A 23,663-nucleotide genomic window follows, 5' to 3' on the forward strand; every position below is an offset into this window, starting at 1 on the left:
GATCGATGCTGCTCTGCCGATACGCCTATTGATTTCAGCATCGAGGGAGAGAGTGTCGCTAATGGTCGACCCCGAGTATGTGAACTCGTGGACCACTTCTAGATCATAATTGTCGATGGTAATGACTGGTGTCTCCACACCTGGTCAAGGACATTTGTTTTCTTTAGGCTGATGGTAAGTCCGAAGTCCTTGCATGCCTTCGAGAAGCAGTCCATGAGAGTTTATAGTAGCTGTTTGGTGTGCGAGGTTTTAGCAGCGTCATCGGCAAAGAGCATGTCACGTGTTAAGATCGTTTGCACCTTTGTTCTTGCTCTCTGGTGCGCAGGGTTGAACAGCCGCCCATCAGACCTGGTGTGCATGTAGATGTCTTCTGTTGACGTCCCAAACGCATAGCATAGAGAAGAAGATGCCGAATAATGTTGGGGCCAACACACATCCTTGTTTGACTCCACTACGAATAGCGAAGGGTTCTGATGATCTGCCATCGTACTGAACAGTAGCCCTCGTGTCATCATAGAATGACTTGATGACAGCCGATCTTGAGGGGAATCTGAAAGAGCCCATTCCTGCTGACGAGGTCGAATGCCTTGGTCAAGTCGGTGAAAGCAACATAGAGGGGTTTCTGTTGTTCCTGGAGTTGACGGAGTGAGAAAATCATGTCGACAGTTGACCTCCTTGCGTGAAAACCACATTGGGACTCAGGGTAGACCTGTTCTGCCATAGTTTGTAGACGTGCCAGAGTTACACGAGCAAAGACTTTGCCGACAATACTCAGGAAGGAGATACCCCTGTAGTTGTTGCGTGAAATTTTGTTATTTTGCTGGTAATTACCTAGCTCATCCCTGCTGCCCATCTTGAATAACCATGCAATATCTTAGTGCATGACCCTAACTGTAGCTTTACCTTGAAAATTGGCTCATGGGGATGGTTTTAAAAAGAACAAGAATTGCTTTTTTTCACATTCATTAGTAAGGAATCTGTTAGTGATTTATGAATGAACCTGGAGTGTGACAGGAGTTCAATACTGAAAGGGTAGGAGACAAGTTCTGAGTTGAGTCCTGCATGGAAGACCAGTGGTGTTCCAGAGGGATCTGTTCTGGGACCCCTCCTCTTTGAGATTTTTATAAATGACCTGGATGAAGAAGAGTGGGTTAGTAAGTTTGCTGATGACATAACAGTTGGGAGTGTTGTGAATAGTCTGGAGGGTTGTCAGAGGATACAGTGGGACTTCGATAGGATGCAAAACTGGGCTGAGAAGTGGCAGATGGAGTTCAGTCCAGACAAGTGTGAAGTGGTTCATTTCAGTGGGTCAAATTTGAAGACAGAATATTAATGGTAAGACTCTTGGCAGTGTGGAAGATCAGTGAGATCTTGGGGTCTGTGTTCAGAGGACACTCAAAGCTGCTGTGCAGTTTGACAGTTTTGTTAAAAGAGCTGTGAGATAATGTTACAGCAATGTAAGACCTTAGTTAGACACCACTTGGAGTACTGTGCTCAGTTCCGGTCACCTCACTACAGGAGGATGTGGATACAGAGGAGATTTACAAGGATGTTACCTGGATTGGAGAGCATGCCTTATGTTGAGTGGACTTGGCCTTGAAGCGACGGAGAATAAGAGGTGACTGGCAGGGGTGTATAAGATGATGAGAGGCATTGATCTTGTGGATAGCCAGAGGCTTTTTCCCAGGGATCAAATGGCTAACAAGAGGGGGCATAGTTTTAAGGTGCTTGGATGTAGGTAGAGGGAGGAAGCCAAAGGTAAGTTTTTCACACAGAGTGTGGTGGGTGTGTGGAATGCATTGCCAGCAATGCTGGTAGAGGCGGATACAATAGGATCTTTTAAGAGACTGTTAGGTACATAGAGCTTAGAAACGTAGAGGGTTATGCGGTAGGGAAATTCTAGGCAGTTTCTAGAATAGGTTACATGGTTGGCACAACATTGTGGTTTGAAGGTTCTAAAATGTACAGTAGATTCATTGAACATGGTGGCTGTTTCATTGGTAGGTGAGGGCAAAGGAACCCTACTGTATTTCCGAGAGTAATGGGATGGACATTGTTCTCTGGGGTTTATAGAATTCTTGATAAAGATTCACAGTAAAGAAGAGAGAATGATCAACTGGAGCAATGGTATGAAGGATGGCATTATCAGAAGAGATACCACACAATGGAGTAATAGGGGATTGGATGATATCTTACAGGAAGCAGGCTGGGAATCTGCAGGCTTATAGGTGGTATTAATAACAAAACAAAAATAATAAGACTCAAAGATGGGTCTAAAAGAGGAGTAGAATTTAGCAGAAAAATTCATACAACTACGAGGGGTGATTGATAAGTTAGTGGCCTAAGGTAGAAGGAGTCAATTTTAGAAAACCTAGCACATTTATTTTTCAACATAGTCCCCTCCTACATTTACACACTTAGTCCAGCAGTCGTGGAGCATATGGATCTTGGACCTCCAGAAAGTGTTCACAGCAGGGGTGATTGATAAGTTCGTGGCCTAAGGTAGAAGGAGATGAGTTATACAGCTCTCGTTAGATGCACATGCAGGTCAACTCTTTGAGTGATTATGCAGAAAGTTTGAAGTTAATAACTCATCGGGGTGATTGATAAGTTCGTGGTCTAAGGTAGAAGCAGATGAGTTTTTAACTTCAAACTTTCTGCATAATCACTCAAAGAGTTGACCTGCATGTGCATGCAATGAGAGCTATATAACTCATCTCCTTCAACCTTAGGCCACAAACTTATCATTTACCCATCTGTGGACACTTTCTGGAGGTCCAAGTTCACTATTTTGTAAATTTCTGTTGTTTTGCACTACTTATTTTAACTGAACTATTTAATGGACATATATAAACAACGTAACTAGTTTTTTTGTTCTGTATATTTATCATGTATTTCATTGTACCACTGCCATGAAGTTAACAAATTTCACAACATATTCCAGTGATATTAAACCTGATTCTGATTTAAATTCCTTGCTGTTACCGTATCAGAGGGTCTGTCCTGAGCCCAGCGTGTAAATGCCAAAGGAAGGCGGCTTGACAGCACCTGTACTTTCTTAAACCTTTCAGCAGATTTGGCATATCATCTAAAATTTTGATGAATTTCTATAGATGCACAGTGGAGAGTAACCTGACTGGTTGTATCACAGCCTGGTATGGAGACATGAATGCCCAAGAAGTGTACAAAAAGTGGTAGACATGCCTGTCCATTACAGGAAGAGCCCTCCCCTTCATTGAGCAAATCTACAAGTAAATGCTGCCACAAGAAAGCAGCATCCATCATAAAGAACCCCCACTATCCAGACCATGGTCTCTTCTTGCCGCTGACATCAGGAAGTACAATAGCCTTAGATCCCATACCACAAGGTTCAGGAACAGTTACTAGACCAGGCTCCTGAACCAGTGAGTCACCCCGCTTCTGAACTGATCCCATAACCAATGGACTCAGTTTCAAGGATTCTACAACTCATACTTTCAGTATTATTTATTTACTTTTTAACTTTATTTTAACTTGCACAGTTAGTCTTTTTGTTTATTGGTTGTTTATCAGTCTTTGTGTGTACCTTTTCATCAATTCTATTGAGTTTCTCTATTCTACTGTGAATGCCTGCAAGAAAATGAATATCAGTGTTCTATATGGTGACATATATACTTTAATAATAAATTTACTTTGAACTTTGACCTGTTGCCATTGACCCTTACAATATCAATGCACAACAGAAACCGTTGTATCTGGATGTACAACCGCTTGAAACGTAGACAACTTCCAGCACAATACAGGCCCTTCGGCCCACAATGCTGTGCCGAACATGTACTTACTTTAGAGATTACCTAGGGTTACCCATAGCCCTCTATTTTTCTAAGCTCCATGTACCTATCCAGGAGTCTCTTAAAAGACCCTATCGTATCCACCTCCACCACCATCGCCGGCAGCCCATTCCACGCACTCACCACTCTGCGTAAAACTTACCTGATATCTCCTCTGTACCTACTTCCAAGCACCTTAAAACTATGACCCCTCATGTTAGCTTGGTATGACAACTGCTCTGCATGTAACTGCAGAGGCTTCTGATGAGATGTGGCCACGTTATGGAAACCAAACTCTCCTCCATGGACTCTGTTTATACTTGCTGACTCAGTAAAGCAGCCAACATAATCAAAGACATCCCTGCCCCCACAGCATTCTGTCTTCTTCCCATATATATATATAAACAGTATATATAAATTACCCAGGGTTACCCATAGCCCTCTATTTCTCTAAGCTCCATGTACCATATGTAACCCTCAGATCTCCATCTTAAAATTACTCCCCCGAATCTTGAGGCTATGTCCCCTAGTTCTAGTCTCACCTACCAGTGGAAACAACTTTCCTGCCTCTATCTTATCTATTCTTTTCATAATTTTATATATTTCTATTAGATCTCCTCTCATCCTTCAGAAATCCAGCAAGTACAGTCCCAGGCAACTCAATTTCTCCTCATAGTCTAACCCCCTGATTTCTGGAATCAACCTGGTGAACCTCCTCTGCACTGCCTCCAAAGTCAGTATATCCTTCCGCATGTAAGGAGATTTGAACTGCACACAGTAGTCCAGGTGTGGCCTCATCAGTAATCTATACAGTTGCGACATAACCTCCCTGCTCTTAAAATCAATTCCTCTAACAATGAAGGCCAACATTTCATTTGCATTCTTGATAGCCTGCTGCACCTGCAAACCAACCTTTTGCAATTTATGTAAAAGCACTCCCAAGTCCTTTTGCACAGCAGCCTCTTCCAAAGTGGATTACCTCACATTTACCAACATTGTACTCCATCTGCCAGACCCTTGCCCACTCACTCAACCTATCTACATCTCTCTACAGACTCTCCGTATCCCTTGCACAATTTGCTTTTCCACTCAATTTAGTATCATCAGCAAACTTAGATATATCGTGAACAGTTGTGGGTCCAGGATCAGCTCCTGAGGCACATCGCTCACCACTGATTGCCAACCAGAGAAACACCGATGTATCCCAACTCTGTGCTTTCTATTAGTTAACCAATCCTCTATCCATGCTGATACATCACCCCCAACACTATGCATCCTTACCTTATGGATGTCTTTTATGTGCACCTTATCAAGTGCTTTCTGGAAATCAAAGTAAACAATGTCCATCTGTTCCCCTCTGTCCACTGCGCTCATTATATCCTCAAAGAACTACAGTTTGTCAAACAGGACCTGCCTTTGCTGAATCCATGCTACGTCTGCCTGATGGATCCATTTCTTTCCAGATCCCACGCTATTTCCTCTTTAATGACAGATTCAAACATTTTCCCAGCTACAGATGTTAAATTGCCTGGCCTATAGTTACTTGCCTTTTGCCTACATTCTTTTTTGAACAGTGGAGTGACATTCACCTTCTTCCAGTCTGCTGGGACGTGTCCAGAGTCCAGAGAATGTTGGTAAATTATCACCAAAACCTCAACTATAACCTCTGCCATTTCTTCCAGTACCCTGTGATGCATTCCATCAGGACCACACCAGTCCTGACGGATATAGGTCTGAAACATCAACTGTTTATTCCCTGCCATGAGAAAATTGATATTTATGGGTGAAATTCACTCAATGAAAATTAAACTGGGCATAAGATATAAACTACCCTTCCCAGAAATAGTACAATAGGTTCTTTTGCATACTTAAGTTCCATATTTTATTTCAATGATGGCACTTCCATACTGCAGAACCTCCTCAGTGTCCTGTTTGAGCCTCTGGCGTGGGGCATAAGCCTTTGATCTACTGACTCATAAAACAAAGGGTTAATTGGGCTGCAGCCAATACTTGTTCAGTGAAGCAATTTCTCAATCCTTCTCATAGTGATATCTATAACCTTCAGGGAACTGGGGCTCTCCCTGTTTATCAAATAAAACCAGAAAATGCTGAAAATACTCAGCAGGCTTGGCAGCATTTGTGGAGAATGAAAAAGAATTAATGTTTCAGATTAATAGCTTTTTTCCCTGAATTAAAAAGATCTAGAAAATAGACATATTTAAAGTTGTAGAGACAGATGAACTAGCTGGCTACACCATCTTTTTACAGTCAATGTCATTCCCTTTCATCCTTTTTCACACCTGGAGAAGGAGGGATGCTGATGTAAGAATGCTGTTCTTGGACTACAGTTCAGCATTTTCCCTCCAGACTTGACAAGAAGCTCAGAGACCTCAGCCTTCACCCTGCCTTGTGCAGCTGGATCCTGGACTTACTGTCAGATTGCTGGCAGATGGTAATAGTGGGCTCCCTCACCTCTGCCCCTCAACACAGGAACCCCCAGAGCTGTCCTAAGCCCACCCCTTTACTCTCTGTACACCTGTGACTGTGTCACCACCCACACCTCCAATCTGCTAATTAAATTTGCAGATGATAATACATGGATTGGCCTAATCTCAAATAATAAATGCAGCCAACAAAGAGGAAGTCACCACCCTACACAGTGGTGTCATGAAAACAACTCTCCCTCAATTTCGAAAAAACAAAGGAGCTGGTGGTGGACTACAGGAGGAATGGAGACAGGCTAACCCCTATTGACATCAATGGATCTGGGGTTGAGAGGGTGAACAGCTTTAAGTTCCTCAGTATACACATCACCGAGGGCCTCACGTGGTCTGTACATATCAGCTGTGTGGTGATAAAGGCACAATAGTGCCTCTTTCACCTCAGACAGTTGAAGAAATTTGGCACGAGTCCCCAAATTGTAAGGACTTTCTACAGATGCACAATTGAGAGCATCCTGACTGGCTGCATCACCGCCTAGTATGGGAACTGTACTTCCCTCAATCGCAGGACGTTGCAGAGAGTGGTGTGGACAGCCCAGCGCATCTGTAGATGTGAACTTCCCATGATTCAGGACAGATGCGTAAAAATGACCTGAGTCACCCCATCCACAAACTGTTACATCTGCTACCATCCGGGAAACGGTATAGCAGCATAAAAGCCAGGACCAACAGGCTCCAGAAAAGCTTCTTCCACCAGACCATCAGACTAATTACTTCATGCTGATACAATTGTACTTCTAAGCTATATTGACTGTTCAGTTGTATATCTTACTGCAAATACTGTTTATTACAAATTACTATAATTTGCACATTCAGGCAGAGACGTAAGGTAAAGATTTTTACTCCTGTGTGTGAAGGATTTAAGAAATAAAGTCAATTCAATTCAATTCTATCACCAATACTCGGTTAGCTTTTGCCTCCTCTCTGCAACCTAGAACACAGTAAATGTCCCAGTTCTGATAAGAACATACAGCATTTTGTTCTTATATAACACTTACAGTATCTGGAAATGTTTGTTTTTCTCAGGAAGGTATCTATAAGCTTACTGCTATTTTTCAGTTCCCTCTCTTCCCACAGAGCCTTTCCATGGGGAGTATCTGCCAAGCCAAACAGGGGTGAAAATATGTGTATAGAAGAACCTTAAGAATTTGAGAAATATGAATGAAAATAATTTAATTTTTATCACAAGGTTTTCCATAAATTGGAGATGAGCATAGAATAAAAAGGTGAAACTCTTGTCAAACATCACTAAAAGGTTGAACAAGAAACAAGTTACAAAGTGTAGGTTTTTTAAATAATCAGTTAACATGCTGTAAATGGAAGCAGATATACACCCAGCAGCTTCACAATATTCTGCATATGGGAATCACATAGTATGATTAAAAATACCTAAATACTTTGCTTCACATAGATTTGATACAATGATAAACCGATTGGAAGGATTCAATCTTTCATTCTAATCATTGGGGGGTAGCTGCAGCTGTGTGATGCAGCTCTATGTGATGCCCACACCTAGCTATCACCTCCATAGGTGTGAGGCTCAGTGATACAGGTGGCCAGATCCAGTCTCCAAGCAGTTCAGCTTCATGAAGTAGCCAGGGACAGAATGATGAGGTACAGGTGCAGTGGGTACAGGCCATTGTGCCATATTGCAGGGGCCATTAATCATGTAGTTGATTGTACTGACCAGCTGAGCCTGGTCAAGTTCCATCTGACGTATACAAAGCACAACCCAGACAGCAGAGCAATAGCAGCCTGAGCCTGCTTCCCTGCAAACCGCTCAACGACACAGAAACTCAATGATCATGAAGAATTTTACACTACCAACAACCAAGGGAAATGAAACAATAAAACCATCTGATTAAGTCTTAGCTCCCTAGCTACAGAAAATTAGGATTACAATCTGAAGCTATCAGATAAAACTGAGGTCTGAGACTTAATGAGGATGCAGTCACTGGCAACTTGTGACCCTGCCAACTGAACATGCAGTGGGAATGCTGAACTCCTCATGAATCAGACCAAATGCCAAAGTCAATTGACAATGAACCAAATGAGCTTTCATTGTGAATTTAAAGGATATTCCCAACTTGTTCTGCCTCAGTAGCTTTTGGGACCTACATTGACAAGACCTTAATTCACTCACCTTGACAGAGTACCAGGGTTGGACTGGTAAGAACTTGCATTATAGACTGCCAATCCACATCCTCTCAACCTGCCAGCAGCAAAGAGGCAGCTAATATATTTGTCATTCAGTCTGGGGTTCATAACAGCAGTCAGATAACAAAGAAACAGACTGCTCTTGATGATTACAAGTGTATAAATATTCACCTGGTTACTGGGGGATAGTTCTCTCTTCACCTGTAAAATAACACACAGCCCCTTTACGTTCATCTGAGAGAGCAAATCATGCTACAATAGGATTGCTCACTGTGCTGCTTCACTGATGGCAATCTGGCCTGCAATTTCAGTCTTCTGGAGCAGGACCACAGACCTGGATGTAAGTACAGCTGTGGGGAATGGCTCTCAGTGCAGTATACTTGGTGAGAAAGCTTTTTCCGGCTTGCAGTCTTTTGTCCCAATCCCCAGCATCATTCCACCTGTGTTACATCACCAGCAGTGATCCTTTCAGCAAACGAACATAGTGTTGCACTACTGTAAAGTTCCAGTTCCTCTCACATAAAACATCCTATTGCTCATGCCATTTTCTACTATGTTTTCCATGACCCAAGAAACTAAAAGCTTGCTCGGATTCAAGGAGGTTGAAAACCTCACACAAGGAGCTAGTCAGCTAAATTCTATGTAGGAAATTATAAATAACAAGCTATGACCTTAATGGCCAAACTGAAGCAAGAATGTTTAATACAATCACACCAGAATGAATTAAGCATATTTATAAGCAGTTTGTTCAAGATATTCTTTTACACTTGGATGTTGCTGAATAATGTGCAAGTGCAAGAAATGAATGGAAGTCACCATCTTACCTGGCATTTTATACATTCTTCACCCTCACTGTCTAGCACTTTTCATATGCAGTGTGAGGCCATCAGCCTAGCAAGGTAAGCCCAGCAGAAGGTAAGTTAACTAAAATAGGACATTATAGTACTTATTATTTTGAAATTTGAGCACAACAGCCTTCGTTAATGGCAGAATGATAAATGATCCCTATATCTGCCTAATGAAGTCAATTGGGGGAATAAGACCCTGAACTTCTTTGCAATTTTACACATCTGCTTGAAAAGACAGACAGTTTAATGTCTCATTTTAGAGACAGAACTTTCCAGTGTTATATTCCAATATTGCTTAGAAATATTAGTACAGTATATACTTTTATCTTCAGATTTCTGGAGGGAGGTTTGAACCTACATCATTCTCTCTCAACTGGAAATACTGCCAACTGCTGACAATACAGATATGCAGATATCCTCAGACCACCAGTGGGCAATTAAAAGCAGCCTCACATATCAAGATAAAACTCATCTGTGGATTAGCCTATTTAACAACGCTAACAATCCTGCGATGTCCAAATCACATAAATGCAGGATTATGCTGCGAGGATTTCAGTTCAACAAAGTATCCCGTCTGATACTCAAAGTATACTGACTGCAGCGGTGGAGTGTACTTGGTCTAAACAAAGGCAGTAATAAACTGTATTAACAGAGGACTATGTTAACACAGATCAAAAGCTCCATCTGTTCGCTTTCTGCTCAGTAATTTAATGTCAAGAATCAAAGAAAGTTTGATAGTCGGGTTCCAATTTCATTGTCAAATAATACTTACAATTCTGAAACCAGTCAGCCACTGTTGATAAAAAAAAGTTATAAAAATTATGGCCACACTTATGACTGTAACCTCAGATATTTGATCTTCTGTGAAACAATTAATGTAAATCTCAGATGTCCAGTTCCATAGAGTAGACCTTATGGAAGCTATCAGCTATTCCAGTATAACAGGCATAGGCACCATTGGCCATCAGGAAAGGCAAGTATCCATTTTGCAGGAGGTGCTTGCTGGTTGGTGGGTCATTGGCAATCTGTAAGATTGTATTCTTTGTAATGAACCAAGGTCACGGCAAGCAGTAGGGAGGCAAATAAGAACAAATTTGTCCTCTGAGGTTCCAAAGAGTGTGTGTGGCTAGCAGTTGTTCATGGCTAGCCTCCAAGTCACTGCCCCTCACCCCAGTTGAAGCCCCCAGGTCGGTCCTCAGGCAATGGGTTGTAGTTGGGATCTTCTTCAGGAATGTCAAAAATAGCTTTCCTGCCAATGAGAAACAGAGCTTAATAATTTGTGAACACAAATATCATATAGAATAAACAACAGAGATTCTGCATATGTTGGAAATCTTGAACAACACACAAAATGCAATTCAGCAAGTCGGGCAACGTCAATGGAGGGGAAGAAACAGTTGATGTTTTGGGCTGAGAACCTTCATCAGGACTGGAAAGGAAGGGGGCAAAAACCAGAATAAGATGGAGGGAGGGCAAGTCCACAGTTCTGACACGTGAATATGCAGAGAATGGATGGGGTATAACTCGTGTGTATATGTTTTCCTGCATTTCAAAACTCCTGCAATCTAGGGTCCACTCTGTTCTCACTGTCTAAATGCTCCCGTTCACTCACTAATTACGTAACCTTGTTCACAGTTTATCCCCATGGTAACCTCACTTCTAACTTATCAGAGACATGCGCAATGAGCTTCTTTAATCTCCTTCCTAGATCTGAAGTGCTTCCAACTTGAAATATTGATTGTTTCCCTTCCTAATGATACAGCCTGACCTGCTGAGTATTTCCAGCATTTTCTGTTTTTAGACTACCAGTATCTGCAGCTTTCTTTGATTTCAAAGGTGACATCAGAAGTAAACAGCCTATCTCCAAGCTAGAATTACCACTGTCACCTAAACACAGTAATGTGTTGTGGTAAGAACTAAGGCCACTGCATTAATTTAGCCATTTTCAAATAAGTTCAAGGGAGCAGAACATACAGTGAGATGTCCTCTCCAAAAGGAGCAGTTTGGATTATAAAAGAGCTGCAACTCCTTACAATGGAGCAAAGTCACCAGTGGGGCTGCATTAGCAACATTAGGTGGGATGGGACCTCGTGGCAGTTGCTGATGGGTTGTTTGCATCTGTTAGAAATTTGCTGGGGAAACATCATTCTATAGGAACAAGGTGGGAAGTTGAAAACAGGGCTAGGGGCCGGTTGAAACTTAGTGGGTATATAGTGTTCAACAGTTATCTGTGTCTGTTGGAACAAAACCTATCTTTGTCAGAGTTTTGACTCATAAGATAGTTGACAACAAAAGTCAATCTTTGTTAATGATGCATCTGCAGAATGTCACATAGGCAGACAAATGGGTTGATAAAGGTCAGCTCAGATAACTTGATTTGTCAAGATACACTCTGATTATGATAGTGATTACAAACTGTACAACAGAAGGATGTTCCTGAGAAGCAGTTGCATTTGGAGAGGGTCACATTGCTCAATCCAACTACACTTGCAAAAGCTAATCCAAAGACCTTAATTCTAATGGAATATTAGTCACCATTGTATCTTCTCTCTTAGCATACATCAAACTCTTGTCATCCATATTGCAAGTTGCTTGGATTATCAGAAGAATTTAGACTTGTTTCAACTGCAAAGGGTGATGGTGGGCCCACTTGGGAGTATCATCTGTAGTTTCAGTTGCCTCATTTAAAGAGTATTGCACTTACCTCATTGAAAGTGCAGATAAGGTTGACTAACTGTTTATAAGAAACAGGAGTGGGCCATTTGGCTTCTTGTGGCTACTTCTTTTTTTTCCAATACAATCATGCTTACTTCAACAACATTTACCATATCTTCTGAATTTTCTTATTTTAATATCTCATTCATTTTGGTACTAAGTGTCTGAGCTTCCATAGCCCTCCCAAGTACAAAATTCCAATTATTCTCTTTCCCCTGTTAAGAAATTTCTCATCCTAGAAATGACATCCTCTAGTTTTGAGAATGACCTCTGATGTTACAACACTCCAGCCAGGTTTTGTCCTGCAGGGCTTTGCTTCTTTGTTTGTACACCACACTTTCAGCATCATTTTCACTCATCCTTTTCTCACATATCCTTTAATTTCCAGTATACAATTCCAGGATTTAGGAGCAGGAGTAAGCCATTAACCTTGAGTCTGACCCACTATTTAATAAAACTATGACTGAGCTAACTGTATCTTCACCCCCATAGGTCTGTGCAAAAGTCTTAGGCACAAGTAAAAAAAATTCTGTAAAGTAAAAATGCTTTCAAAAGTAATGAAGTGAAAAGTTTCTAAATATCAAAAAATTACTATAACAGTATAAACAGTACAGTATAAAAAACTAAAATCAGTATTTGGTGTGACTATCCTTTGCCTTTAAAACTGCATCAGTTATCTTCAGAACACTGTTGTGCAGTTTTATAAGAAAATTGGCTGGTAGGTGTTCCAAGCATCTTAGAGAACTTGCCACAGCTCCTCTGCGGATTCTGGCTGTCTCTGTTGGTAATCCCAGACAGTCTCGATGATGTTGAAATCAGGGCTCTGTGGAGGCCACACCATCTGTGCAGAACTCCTTGTTTCTCTTTTTGCTGAAGATAGTTCTTTATGACCATGGTCATATGTTTGGGGTCATTGTCCTGCTACAGAATGAAGTTGAGACCGATCATACACCTCCCAGATGGTATTATGTGGTGGATGAGAATGTACTTCTCAGCATTGAAGACTCCATTAATTCTGACCAGATCTCCAACTCCATTTGCAGAAATGCTGCTCCAAACCTTCAGGGAATCTCCACTATGCTTCACTGTTGGCTCCAGACACTCACTCATGTAGCATTCTCCAGCGCTTCTATGGACAAACTCCCTCTTGTTTGAGCCAAACATTTCAAATTTTGACTCATCAGTCCAGGACACTTGCTGCCATTGTTCAGCACCCCAGACGTTGTGTTCAGGTGAGTCTCGTGGCTTTGTTTCCACTTTGGAGGAATGGCTTTTTGGCAGCAACTCTTCCACGAAGATCATTTCTGACAAGACTTCTCTGGACTGCAGAGAGTTCAGAGCTGAAAGCAGTGCCGGGCATCTTCCGATTTAGAAGAAATGTCAGTTTGCTATATCTCATCAGCTGTACTTGGTTTCCATGGTATTTCTGTTCCTCAGCCTTGTCAGTTTCTTTGTGTTTCTTCAGATGAACTTGAACAGCAGATCTTAAAAATCCTGCCTGTTGTAAAACTTCTGCTTGGGAGAGACCTTGCATGACCACCTTGAGTCTTGTTGCTATACTCAAAATTGCCATGGTGTAAGAATTGATTATTTGAAGGTTAACTTGTCATATCTGCCACACCCTCACCTTTTAGTTTGGTCATCCTTCACTCAATTTGGTTCCTTCTACACCCATTTCTGTTTCAGTTAATCAGTTTGTCATTATGTCATTATCATTAACACCGATTTTATCTTTGTTTAATCATGTACTGGGCTATATACCTACGAAGTCATCAAGATTTTGAGAAGTGTTCTATTATTTAAAATGTTATTTTCTTTAACAAAATACAGAGATTTCTCTGTAACAATTTTTTGGAAAATGAATATTTGTAAATCTGAAATTTACTTTTTTCTACTGGTACATTAATGCAGAAGACAAAAAACACCTATAACTAAAGTCATTTAAAAAATATAGGGTGTGTAAGACTTTTGCACAGTGCTATATCTCCCCAGTCACCTGCAGTAAACTTTCTCCCTCTTGCTTATTAAGTATCTATCTCTGATCCCCACTTCTTCATGCTGCTCAAGGGTTGCTTTGGGATGGAATGGGGAAGAGAGCTGGAAGATGCCTGAATACAAGAATAATCAAGAGTGACATGCAATTTCACTGCTGACTTGGCTTAATGTAATTTTAGTTCCAACTAAAGATTGCAAATTCAGGGGATTTGAAGAATAATGAAAGAGCTTTAGATGGCCAATTATCATCAAGAGGAGGAAGATGGGAGAATGGGGATGGTGAGGCAGAGAATAAGGAATTTCTTCTGCAAACATATGAGGCACTTTCATAAACCAGAAAATTCTGTGTAGACATCCATGTCAGTAGAGTTCATTGTGGCCCAAAGAGTTCATTCTTGCCCAATGGGTCAGAAAAAAGGTGAGGGAAACAGTCAATATTGCGGATAGATGACCTACTGCAGAAAGTGCTAATACAGACAGAGCAAGCATGTTAACTGAGGTTGCAGCATTCAGTATCAAGTCCTGAAGGTTACAAAGTGCCAAAACAGAAAATGAGGCACCGTTTCTCAAGCATGAATATAATACAAGAGCACTCCTGTTTTTCCTCTTCTTCTCTTGGACAGAGCAGTGTTTTCCCTTGGTGTTCTCCTTCCGATCCACCAGTTTCTGCAGCCACCCTTTCATTTTCCACCACTCCAATAAAATTCCACACCCAGACACACCTTGCTCTTCCATCCATTTTCTCTTCAGCCCCTCCAAATATTATTTTCCTTCTTAAATCACTTTTCCATGCAACTGCAAAAGATGTAATGCCTGTTATTTCACCTCTTTCCTTTCCATTGTGCTGGAATCCACGCAGTCCTTCCAAGGGAAGTACTGATTCACTCGTACATGACCCATCTTTCAATGGGAAAGGTAGATAAATTAAATGATTCAACAATGTTGAAATAAATACCATCATTCGGATGCTACTATAAACTGAGACACTCAGTGGAATTGCTTTGATTGAAATTGATGGAATTGCCTGCACTGAAACATTCAGCAAAAGCTTTGGTTAATACTTACAAAATGCTTGGAGTCCTAAGTAGCCGTCCCCCACCTGGTTGGTTTGGAAATACATCTTCCAAAAAGTAGTATATGTGGCCCACAGCAATTCCTGAAGTGAAAAATAAGCAGGTAAATGCGGGAGTTGGAGGTACAGCATGTTTCCCCTCCTTAGCATTATCATCTGCACCCTGCACACTCAACATCCAGAACCAAACCACACAGGGATTATTCAGCCCACCAACCACACCAGCTCTGTCCCACTCCGTCACAGAGAATGGGTCACTCCTCATCTTTCCTTGTAACTCCACAGCTTTTGCCTATTCACTTTCGTGTGCTTTTGAAAGTTATTAATAAATTTGTGACCCTCTCTCTTTACAATCCACTTTTATCCAAATCACACTATCCCAGCAAGTTTCCATTTATTTAGAACATAGAAATCTACAGCACTTTACAGGCCCTTTGGCCCACAATGTTGTGCCGACCATGTAACCTACTCTAGAGACTGCCTAGAATTACCCTATGGCAAAGCTCTCTATTTTTCTAAGCTCCATGTACCTATCTAAGAGGCTCTCAAAAGACCCTATTGTATCTGCTTCCACCACCGTTGCTGGCAGTGCTTTCCACACACCCCACCCCTCTCTGTGTGAAAACTTAGCCTGACATCCTCTCAGTACCTATTTCCAAGCACCTTAAAGCTATGCTCCCTCGTGTTAGCCATTTCAGTCTCTGGCTATCCACATGATCAATGCCCTTCATCATCTTATACACCTCTATCAGGTCAACTCTCATCCTCCGTCACTCCAAGGAGAAAAGGCCAAGTACACTCAACCTATTCTCATGAGGTACACCCTCCAATCCAGACAGCACCCTTGTAAATCTCCTTTGAATTGAATTGACTTTATTTCTTACATCCTTCACATGAGAAGCAAAACTCTTTACATTACGTCTCCATCTGAATGTGCAATCATAGTAATTTATAATAAATAGAACAGTCAATGTAATATAGAATACACTCAGGTCAGCATGAGTTCATCAGTCTGATGGCCTGGTGGAAGAAGCTGTCCCGGTTTTCATGCTGCGGTACTGCTTCCCGGATGGTAGCAGCTGGAATAGATTGTGGTTGGGATGGCTTGGTTCCCCAATGATCCTACAGGCCCTTTTTACACACCAGTCCTTGTAAATGTCCTGAATCATGGGAAGTTCACAACCACAGATGCGCTGGGCTGTCTGCACCACTCTCTGCAGAGTCCTGCGATTAAGGGAGGTACAGTTCCCATACCAGGCAGTGATGCAGCCAGTCGGGATGCTCTCAATTGTGCCCCTTTAGAAAGTTCTTAGGATTTGGGGGCCCATACCAATCTTCCTCAACTGTCTGAGGTGAAAGAGGCGCTGTTGTGCCTTTTTCACCACACAGCTGGTGTGCCCAGACTATGTGAAGTCCTCGGTGATGTGAATGCCAAGGAACCTGAAGCTGTTTACCCTCTCAACCCCAAATCCATTGATGTCAATAGGGGTTAGTTCTCCAGTCCTCCTGTAATCCACAACCAGCTCCTTTGTTTTTGAGGGAGAGGTTGTTTTCTTGACACCACTGTGTCAGAGAGATGACCTCTTCCTTGTAGGCCACCCTGTTATTGTTTGAGATGTCAATCAATGTAGTGTCATTGGCAAATTTAATTAGCAGATTGGAGCTGTGAGTGGCAATAGTCATAGGTATACAGAGAGTAAAGGAGGGGATTTAGTACGCAGCCCTGAGGAGCTCCTGTATTGAGAGTCAGAGGGTTGGAGGTGAGGGAGCCCACTCTTACAACCTGCTGGCGATCTGACAGAAATCCAGGATTCAGCTGCACAAGGCAGGGTCAAGGCCGAGGTCTGAGTTTCTTGTTGAGCCTGGATGGAACTATGGTGTTGGATGTTGAACAGCATTCTCACATAAGCATCCTTTTTCTCCAGATGTACAGCAGTGGCCACTGCGTCATCTGTCAATCAGCAGTGTTGGTGGGCGAATTGTGAGAGTCCAGTTTGGATGGTATCAAGGTGCAGATGTAATCCTTGACCAGTCTCTCAAAACATTTACTTATTATTGAGGTGAGTACGACAGGACACCAATCTCTATACTTTATACAGTCTCTATAGTATTCACGTCCTTCCTATAGTGAGGTGACCAGAACTGAACACAGTACTCCAAGAGGGGTCTGACCAAGGTCTTATATTGCTGTAACACTACCTCACGGCTCTTGAAATCAATCCCATGGTTGATGAAAGCCAGCACACCATACACCTTCTTAACAACATTGTCAACCTGTGCAGCAGCTTTTGAGGGTCCTATTGACACAGACCCCAAGATCTCTCGGATCCTCCACACTGCCAAGAGTCTTACCATTTATATTATATTCTGTCTTCAAATTGGACCTACCATAATGAGCCATTTCAAACTTATCTGGGTTGAAGTCCATCTGCCGCTTCTCAGCCTAGTTCTGCATTCTACTGATGTCCCACTGTAGCCTCAGACAATCCTCCAGACTATCCACAACACTCCCAACCTTTGTGTCATCAGCAGACTTACTAACCCATTCCTCTACTTCCTCATCCAGGTCATTTATAAAAATCACGAAGTGGAGGGGTCCCAGAACAGATCCCTGAAGCACAGCACTGGTCACCAACCATCTACAACCAGACTTTGCCTTGTGTGGGCAAGCCAATTCTGGATCCACAAAGCAAGGTCTCCTTGGATCCAATGCCTCCTTACTTTCTGAAGGAGCCTTGCACGGGGAACCTTATCAAATGCCTTATTGAAATCCATATACACTACATCATATAACCATATAACAATTACAGCACGGAAACAGGCCATCTCAGCTCTTCTAGTCTGTGCCGAATGCTTACTCTCACCTAGTTCCACTTATCTGCACTCAGCCCATAACCCTCCATTCCTTTCCTGTCCATATACCTATCCAATTTTACTTTAAATGACAACACCGAATCTGCCTCTACCACTTCTACTGGAAGCTCATTCCACACAGCTACCAATCTCTGAGTAAAGAAATTCCCCCTCGTGTTACCCTTAAACTTTTGCCCCCTAACTCTCAACTCCTGTCCTCTCGTTTGGATCTCCCCTACTCTCAATGGAAAAAGCCTATCCACGTCAACTCTATCTATCCCCCTCATAATTTTAAATACCTCTATTAAGTCCCCCATCTACCTTCTATGCTCCAAAGAATAAAGACCTAACTTTTTCAACCTTTCCCTGTAACTTAGATTATGAAACCCAGGTAACATTCTAGTAAATATTGGACCCAGTACAGATCCCTGAGGCACACCACTAGTCACCGGCCTCCAACCTGACAAACAGTTATCCACCACTACTCTCTGGCATCTCCCATCCAGCCACTGCTGAATCCATTTTACTACTTCAATATTAATACCTAACGATTGAACCTTCCTAACTAACCTTCTGCGCAGAACCTTGTCAAAGGCTTTACTGAAGTTCATATAGACAACATCCACTGCTTTACCCTCGTCAACTTTCCTTGTAACCTCTTCAAAAAATTCAATAAGATTTGTCAAACATGACCTTCCATGCTCAAATCCATGTTGACTGTTCCTAATCATCCACTGCTCTATTCTCATCAATTTGTTTTGTTACATCCTCAAATAATTCATTCAGGCTTGTAAGGCTTGACCTGCCCTTGACAAAGCCATGTTGACTAGTTCCAATCAGATTATGTCTCTCCAAATGCCTCTCAGGATATTCTCCAACAACTTGCCCACCACTGAAGTCAGACTCACTGGTCAATAATTTTCTGGGCTATCTCCACTCCCTTCCTTGAACAAGGGAACAACATTTGCAACCAATCCTCTGGCACTTCTCCTGTCCCTATTGATGATGCAAAGATCATCGCAAGAGGCTCAGCAATCGCCTCCCTCGCTTCCTACAGTAGCCTGGGGTACATCTATCTCAACTGGTCCCAGTGACTTACCTAACTTAATGCTTTTCAAAAGTTCCAGCACATTCTCTCTCTTAATGTCTATATGCTCAAGTGTTTCAGTCTGTAGTAAGTTATCCCTATTGAATACCAACTTACTGAAAACCTCAAGATGCTGATGATCAGACATCTTTTAGAATGCCTGTACTCTACCCTAGATTCTTGCACGATGCTGTTTATTTAAGAAGATTCAGCAACACTGAGAGAATAACTGTACACAGTAGAACTCCAATAATCTGGAAACTATAAGGCTTTGGGACAAGCATATTTTCTAAAATGAGATGTTATTCCACTAATTCTCAACCACGTTTATTTTTTTTTACATGCTACACAGTTGTACATTAAGTTTTCCAGTGAAGCCACTGAATTTAAAGGAAGCAGGAAATATGCAAGTACTCTGGACTCTGGCTCCCAGCACACTGCTGCCCCCTTGGGTTCCAGATCCCAACTGTGCAATCATCCCATAGTCAAAACCCCAAGCTCAGGGCAAACTCCACTCAACGGTCAGTTTAGGATCTGGACTAATAAGTGAGCTGGGTGCCAGACTATTATCTGAATATTACTGCAGACTTGGATGTGGTCCCGTGACTTTGCTGTCCTGGTCCTGCAAGGTGGCAGTGTTTACACGTTTGGGAGGATTTCCAAGCACAAGTCGCAAGTCATAAAGGCCTAACTTGTTCAACCTTTCCCTGTAACTTAGGTGCTGAAACCCAGGTAACATTCTAGTAAATATTCTCTGTACTCTCTGTATTTTGTTGACATCTTTCCTATAATTCGGTGACCAGAACTGTACACAATACTCCAAATTTGGCCTCACCAATGGCTTGTAGAATTTTAACATTACATCCCAACTCCTATACTCAATGCTCTGATTTATAAAGGCCAGCATACCAAAAGCTTTCTTCACCACCCTATCCACATGAGATTCCACTTTCAGGGAACTATGCACCATTATTCCTAGATCACTCTGTTCTACAGCATTCTTCAATGCCCTACCATTTACGATGTATGTCCTATTTGGATTATTCCCACCAAAATGTAGCACCTCGCACTTATCAGCATTAAACTCCATCTGCCATTGTTCAGCCCACTCTTCTGACTGGCCTAAATCTCTCTGCAAGCTTTGAAAACCTACTTCATTATCCACAACGCCACCTACCTTGGTATCATCTGCATACTTACTAATCCAATTTACCACCATATCATCCAGATCAAACAATATCATCCATGACAAACAATACTGAACCCAGTACAGATCCCTGAGAGACACCACTAGTCACCGGCCTCCAACCTGACAACCAGTTATCCACCACTACTCTCTGGCATCCAGCCACTGTTGAATCCATTTTACTACTTCAATATTAATACCTAACGATTGAACCTTCCTAACTAACCTTGCATGTAGAACCTTGTCAAAGGCCTTACTGAAGTCCATATAGACAACATCCACTGCTTTACCCTCGTCAACTTTCCTCGTAACCTCTTCAAAACATTCAATAAGATTTGTCAAACATGACCTTCCATGCACAAGTCCATGCTGACTGTTCCTAATCAGACCCTGTCTATCCAGATAATTATATATACCATCTCTAAGAATACTTTCCATTAATTTACCCACCACTGACGTCAAACTGACAGGCCGATAATTGCTAGGTTTACTCTTAGAACCCTTTTTAAACAATGGAACCACATGAGCAATACGCCAATCCTCTGGCACCATCCCCGTTTCTAATGACATTTGGAATATTTCAGTCAGAGCCCCTGCTATTTCTACACTAACCTCCCTCAAGGTCCTAGGGAATATCCTGTCAGAACCCGGAGATTTATCCCCTTTTATATTCCTTAAAAGCACCAGTACTTCCTCCTCTTTAATTGTCACAGTTTCCATAACTTCCCTACTTGTTTCCTTTACCTTACACAATTCAATATCCTTCTCCTTAGTGAATATCAAAGAAAAGAAATTGTTCAAAATCTCGCCCATCTCTTTTGGCTCCACACATAGCTGTCCACTCTGATTCTCTAAGGGACCAATTTTATCCCTCACTATCCTTTTGCTATTAATATAACTGTAGAAACCCTTTGGATTTACTTTCACCTTACTTGCCAAACCAACCTCGTATCTTTTAGCTTTTCTAATTTCTTTCTTAAGATTCTTCTTACATTTATATTCCTCGAGCACCTCATTTACTCCATGCTGCCTATATTTATTGTAGATCTCTCTCTTTTTCCGAACCAAGTTTCCAATATCCCTTGAAAACAATGGCTCTCTCCAACCTTTAACCTTTCTTTTCAACCAACAGGAACATAAAGATTACACTACACATCGCCTTTATTTGTAAACCAACTCCTTCATCCTCAGCACTATTGTTCCTGTTCCCATCCTCCTGCTAAATTGGAAAAAGCTTTTACTAAGCACTTTGCTTTCACATTTCATCTTTTCCATCGTAATGTTTCTTTTAGTTGTTTTAAAAGCTTCCCAATCCTGTCTTCCCACTAATTTTTGCTTTGTTGTATGCCCCCTCTTTTGCTTTTACATTAGCTTTGACTTCCTTTGTCAGCCATGGTTGTACTAAGAAGTACTAATACTTCTAAGGACATTGAGAATTGCACAAACACCTTTTGGTTAAACTTTCGGTTTAAGATGGTGCTACTGCAGTTGGGCGACAGCTTACTGGTGGCTAATCTAAGAAATACAACTAAATAGTTAACTTATAATGTTTTTTCTGTGGAAAATTATCACCACAAATAATGAAGAGGCGAGCGAAGATGAGGCTGACTTGAAGGTTGAGCTGTGCAGATGCAATGCAAAGTTGGAGTGTGGGATTTTCGAGAAGAGGTTGGAGCAAGATCAAAGCTTGGTCAAGACAGAGATGGAGATGCAGTTGGAGTGAGTCAATCACAGAGAATGGTGCAGAGGAGTTTTGGAGGAGCCCGTCCACCTAAACCAAGAGCGAGCTTGGAGCATTCTAAGTGCTGAGCCAATTTGGTGAGGTCAAGTACAGCCTCAGGCTGGGCAGTGGGGTACAGGCCCAGAGTGTATTGCTATGGTGGGGTCTGGATCCTAGCATGAGGCATGACCCTGAGTGTGGACAACTTAAATGCCAGTCCAGATAGACTGAAAAGGCAGGGTGTCGGGACCAGAGGCGAGGGTTGGACAGATTCCCCTCGCTCCTCTGCTACACTTACTCCACTGTCTGCAGCGCTGAGGCTGGGAAACTGCTCTGCATCTTGTGTCTGCAAGCTTCACAGTGATTTGCCTGCTGTGTGATGAAGTGAGACTGGGCTATGGGCCTGCTCCGGCTGGCCAAAGCTCTAGGTCTATGGACATAATTTGGTTTGGAATGCTGTTGCTCACTCTTATTGTTTACATGATCTGTGTCTTCTTCTCTTTCTCTGGGCACTGGGTCTTTTTTTTTCAGGTTTCTTGCTCTGTGGCTGTTTGAAAGCAGATGAATCTCAAGATTGTATAATTTATATATTGTTTGATAATAAATGTACTGTTACAAATGAAGAACAACTCTGATGGGCAGAAGGGTACAGAATCGCCAATGCCCCCCACCCTTTTGGAGAATCGCAAATCGCTACTATTCCGATGCTGTTATCAAGGAAGTGAGAGAGACACAGGACTCTACCAGGACAGTTGTTATTGATAACAGGTCATGAAAATTAATGAGAGAGAGGCACAGCTAAGGTGGAATATCTCGTCCTAAGAAAAGCGGAACAGAACCATTGATTACTGCTATTGTCTTTTGGAGAAGGATTGTGTACTTGGTACTGTTCTATTCATTGAAACCCCTCAGGGGACAACCAGAGTGGGCTGGTTTGATGGGTTATATCATCCCAACCTGATTGACACCTGAGACCCTGTGAGTGGGGATAAAAGTGAGGTCTGGGGAACACCCATCAGACGCACCAGGAGAAACGCTAGTGAGCATCAGAACCCCCACGAGACAGGGTGGGAGACCGGAAACCGAACGAAGGGTCGGTAAATTTTAACTCACAGTGTTTTTGTAGCGAGGCCGGTGGGGGCTTGTGTGTGTGTCCACCCTTGCCTGGGTGACGAGTCCACCACGGAAGAACGGTCTAGCTAAAGTATGGAGGGTTCATACGTGAATGGCCACAACAACAACACATCGAAGGATCAAAATCGTAAAGGAAAGTTGGCAAGTCAATAGCTGTTACTGTTCTCTCTCTCCAACAATTGCAACACAGTGACCAACAACTACCGCAGCCTGCATGAACTGGACCGAACTTTATATTTCCATCTGACAATTCATTATCCCCCTAGACCACGATAGAGCTGATTTCTCATTGATTATTATTATACCTGCACTTTTAGGTGCAGTATTGATGATGTATATTATCTGTATATTTGCATTGATATTATTTTTGTGTATTTTTACTAATAAATACTGTTGAAAACAGTATCACCAGACTCCAACGGACACTTCTATCTTTGCTGGTAAGACACCCAGTTACAGGGTTCGTAACAAATTGGGGGCTCGTCAGGGATTTGATACCAAATTGGAGGGCCAGTGAAACGGGCTTTAAGTCCAGACTTTGATCCGGTTGCGTGGGTAACCAGATGGGAAACCAGCAAAGATGGAC

At 42.1% G+C, this 23,663-nt stretch overlaps 1 protein-coding gene across 2 annotated transcripts in view; it reads right to left on the bottom strand.

Annotated features, from left to right (window-relative positions):
- Positions 1–7,466: 7,466 nt before the first annotated feature.
- derl2 (derlin 2) overlaps positions 7,467–23,663 on the bottom strand; it is a 35,549-nt gene continuing 19,352 nt past the window's right edge. Inside the window, exons 6-8 of one of the 2 annotated variants that reach the window (XM_059972932.1) lie at positions 23,057–23,142; positions 15,091–15,181; positions 7,467–10,564 (exon numbers count right to left, since the gene is read on the bottom strand). In XM_059972932.1, coding sequence (XP_059828915.1) covers positions 10,563–10,564; positions 15,091–15,181; positions 23,057–23,142 — 179 coding nt within the window. In that variant the 3' untranslated portion in view covers positions 7,467–10,562. The remainder of the gene's footprint in view (positions 10,565–15,090; positions 15,182–23,056; positions 23,143–23,663) is intronic. The other variant, XM_059972931.1, reaches the window with a different exon arrangement.

The sequence above is a fragment of the Hypanus sabinus genome, chromosome 6 (genome assembly GCF_030144855.1).
Source record: "Hypanus sabinus isolate sHypSab1 chromosome 6, sHypSab1.hap1, whole genome shotgun sequence".
In the NCBI taxonomy this organism is placed as follows: Eukaryota; Metazoa; Chordata; class Chondrichthyes; order Myliobatiformes; family Dasyatidae; genus Hypanus; species Hypanus sabinus.